The sequence below is a fragment of the Morus notabilis genome, unplaced genomic scaffold (genome assembly GCF_000414095.1).
Source record: "Morus notabilis unplaced genomic scaffold, ASM41409v2 Scaffold78, whole genome shotgun sequence".
NCBI classification, from domain to species: Eukaryota; Viridiplantae; Streptophyta; class Magnoliopsida; order Rosales; family Moraceae; genus Morus; species Morus notabilis.
The window spans coordinates 3,242,462-3,246,705 of NW_010367622.1; the positions used below are offsets into that span (position 1 = coordinate 3,242,462).

The window sequence follows — 4,244 nt, forward strand, 5'->3', positions numbered from 1 at the left end:
ACAGCGGCCTGCCAAGGTTGGTTTTTCCTCAGGCTGCGGGAGCCCGAGCCTGGTAAAAATGTGTAGACAGGCAATAAATAGTGCCTACCCACCAAGCCCAAAAATTTTCAGGCTTCGAGCAGCCCGCCGCCCGAACTTACAACACTAATTAGAATAGTCAATCCACTCATCTCATAAAGAAATGACAATTCCTTTAAAATGAGCAAAAAATCATTCTAATGGAACGGCTATTCTTGATTCCAAAACCAACCAAACAAATAATTATATTCTTTTCCATTCTCTCCAACCAAACACCCCCTAAGAATCAATTCCGCATAATGATATGTTTTCTTTCGGTGGCTAACTGGCCATCACCTTAGTATATACAGTCGAGCAATGAATAAGACTGTAAATTTGAAAGCAGAAGCAAATTTCCAAAAACATTTCAGACGAGAATTGCATTTGATAAAGTCATCCTTCATTGTCATCCTTGAATAGTAATTGACTAGTTGTACATGAGAAAAGACTTGAAACAAACAATGTAGCAGAAAAACTAACATGGCCTATATGTACATTATCTCCCAAAAAATATCTACTACTTCTACACAAAACCATCAAAGAATGATGATCGACCGAAAAAAACCAAGTACACGGTAAGTCAACTGGTCCTAGGCAAAGACCCAGAGCCGATAAGCTGATCCTATAAAGCAAAATGTATCAGCTATCCACAAGTCGATAAAGAAGTGCTGCAAGGAGTCTTGCCCAAGCTTCTGTCCTTCTAATCCTAACTGCTTTATGTGCTCTCAACTTTGAGTTCTGTCAAGATGAAAAGCATTCAACGCATTGACATCAAAGTTTTGACTCTTTTTTCTCTCTCTGCCCTCTTAGCAGTTGGCGTTCGCTTCAGTTTCTGCAGCTCCTCCATAACTACCTTCTCAACTGTGTCAATGGAGTTCAGTAGTTTCTTCTGGGGTGTGAGACATTCCGATCCTGCAGTGGTCTGATTTGCAATCCCGAGCAGGATTTTTGGAACTTTACCAACAGAAGGTGGGCAAGGTTTTCTTCTGAATGCTGAATGTAGAGAGGTAGTGATAATATTGTGCTCGAGTGGAGCAACAGATACTGATACAGAAGGATCGAGAAATCCCTGTTCTTGGGGTGCAGGACTTGCAACGTCTTGGCCTTCGTCTTCCCTCAGGCGAGCTCTTGTCCTTTCTATGGCCTAATGATAGAATTTTTCGTAAGATACTTCTCAACAACCAATTTCATAAATAAAAACTTCCATGCTCAAGAGTTAATGCCAAAATCCGCATATAATACAAGCCAATTATGGCATTGACTGCAATCAACATTGCACTGAGTCATTTCATATTTAATGCAGTGAATGCTTTCGTTCCAAATGGTTTCAAGAATACAACCCTCATTGACTTGCTCAAAAGATAAAAAGGAAAAAATGACACGTAGAATTTGGTCAAATCTTAATATAGATAATTCTGACTTCAAAATAATTATTAAAGATGCTTCAATTTGACAAATTAAAAGTACAACTACAAAAGCACCAAAGTATCTTTTTTCACCTATAGGGTGGGGGAAGGAAACCCGAGTTTCATTTTACTATGAACAACATGGTTCCCTATGTAAACAGCTTTGAAAATAAAGTAACAAACCTCACCACAATATAATGAAAGGACAATGCAAAAGGTGAACAATCACAAGCAAGCAAAAATGAAAGACCAAAACGGAACATGGAAAGTTCGTATGGAAAAGACATACAGAAATTTACTGACTTGTACAGATATCAAACAAGTACGAAATCCAATAATCAGAAAAAATAATCTACACATTCTGAAAGAACTATAATGAAGTATGGGTAGCCATTATTCACGGGATCCCATATTTATTTAAATAACATATATAAAGTGAGATCCAAGAAAAATAAATAAATAAATAAAAACTAACGAAGAGTAATAAAAAGAATTTCAAAACCAGGAAAATACAAAGGGCTTCTTCTTATGAAAAGAGAAGAAAATAAACACTACAAACTTTAATAAACCCAAATGTTTAATTTGAAAATTTTCATTTGCGGCCAAAAACACAGCAAGGGCTTTATTTCGCAATTATTGAAATATATTAGGAAAAAAAAAGAATCTAATAAACCCTACTCACTTTAACATACCCGAAAATTCTTAAAATTAAGATTCAATTGCTGGCTATTGGCTAAGAAAACAACTACTCCTTTATCACCAAAAGAATTCCGGAAACAACGCAATTATTGAAAAGGACGAGCATTATAGTTTAAGCAATAAATTCAACCAAGCTGAAACTTAATTTCTCAGGAAAGAAATAAAAAAGAAAAAAAAAAAGGACTTGCTCCTATAATAGTTCACTCGCCCCAACACAAGAAATTCATGATCAAGTTTTCATGACAATTGATCCATTCAATATAACAAAATCTCAAAATGAATCTAAAAATCAATTACAATAATACATGAAATCAGAACCGGCAATCAAATTACGAAATCCACATTTACGTCGAAAATGAACCAGATCACAGAGATTAAACATTTCAAGAAACAGATACGTACCCTCGCGATAGCAGTGATATCACGGAGAGGGGTTCTTGGGTACCAATACGGCAACACGCCGCTTCTTCCACGCCCTCTTCCCCGCCGAACAATCCCCGGCGCCGGCGTATTCTCCCTACTCGCCACCGCCGCTGCCGACGAGGATCTGAACGAGCTCCGGAAACGCGAGTTTCCCGTTCTTGGAGTCCCCAAACCACCCCTCCCGATCCCCACTCCACCACCACCTCGTCGTGTCCATAGGTGTACGTACGCCGGTCGCCATCGCTGCAGGCTGTTGCCTGATCGGAGATCTGAACAGGTCCGCGCCGTTCTCCGTATCGTCGACCAAAACTTGGACGGCGGCTGATCTCCGTCGAGCGAACATTGCGGCGACGTCCACCGGCCTCGATAACCTGTCCCTTGCTTCCGGCATAGCTGAGCAATGATTCAACTGAAACCAAAGAAATGTAAAACAAATCTTCAGAAAAACCACCGAAAGAAAACACAGATATCGCGATCTAGTACTCATTCCGGCAAGAATTCAATAACTCATCACCGAATAAAAATCAGATTTCCCGGCGACAGAATTGTTAATGGATCTGAGAAAATCAACAACCAGGAGATGGAGAAGAAGAAGAATGGAGAAGGGAATTACCTGTGAAAATGGTTAGGGTTTGGAGGTTCGATTGAAGTTAAGAAATGGGGGGCTTAAAAGTGAAGAAGAAGAAGAGAGAGAAAGAGAAAGAGAGAGAGAGAGACCGAATTGGCAAATTTTTCAAAATGAAAAATGGGCGGTCTTATACTCAATGACCCCTAAAATTTTCACACGTTTCGGTTTTTTTCTTTGGATATTTTTCATTTTTATTTTTGGTCTGATTCAAAATTCAAATTATCTTGAGAGCGGGATTATAAGCGGCAATGCGTTTTGATTTACTGATATAATAGTGGGCCAATGATGAAATTGGACTTAGCTCCGTACTTTTGAGTATTTTGGGCTTTTCACAAAATCATGAGAAAAGTAAAGAAGTGGGCAATTTATAGCAGAAATTACAAATTTAATATTTACTTGCAAAAAACACTCTTTAATATAATGATATTAAGTAGACGTTTGATTTATAAATTAAAATTATATAATTAGAATTATTTTTAATTTACGTATATTTTTTATGAGAGAAAATGCTCTAACAAATTATGAATTATGATTCGAATCATGGTTTGAATCCTCTAACCAAACGTCTCTTAAATGCTTTACTTCAATTGAATAAGAATATATTCAATGCAATACTATAATTAATATGTCAATAATAAATTTAAAATTTACGTGCAAAAAACACTCTTTAATATAATGATATTTGTTATACCAAATTTTTCATATATTATTTGTTGTACCTGAATATACACACATATATAGGTCGTTTAATAATATGTCCAAATTCATTATCTGGACAAATAGGACATAATTCGCTTTGGTGCAAAGAGTTAAAAACTAACCATATAAGAAGAGGATAAAATGAATTTTTTTATCCCACAGAGACACCAATTGTAAAGCGAAGCAACATTAGTGGAACCTCATTTTGGGCTGAGCTTGAAACTGGGTAGGGACGGCAACGGGGCGAATCTAGAGCGGGGCGCGTCTCGTAAATATAAATACTCACTATATATGTCTATAAATCAACACAAATTGATAGGTTACGGATCGGA

At 37.2% G+C, this 4,244-nt stretch overlaps 1 protein-coding gene across 1 annotated transcript; it reads right to left on the reverse strand.

Moving 5' to 3' along the window:
* Nucleotides 1-461: 461 nt before the first annotated feature.
* On the reverse strand, nt 462-3,276 carry LOC21410685 (protein POLYCHOME). Its single transcript, XM_024175442.1, is given in 4 exon segments — nt 462-1,201; nt 2,565-2,796; nt 2,798-2,994; nt 3,199-3,276. Coding segments are annotated over 3 exon segments (798 nt in total). The 5' UTR covers nt 2,977-2,994; nt 3,199-3,276; the 3' UTR covers nt 462-814.
* Between the last annotated feature and the right edge of the window lie 968 nt (nt 3,277-4,244).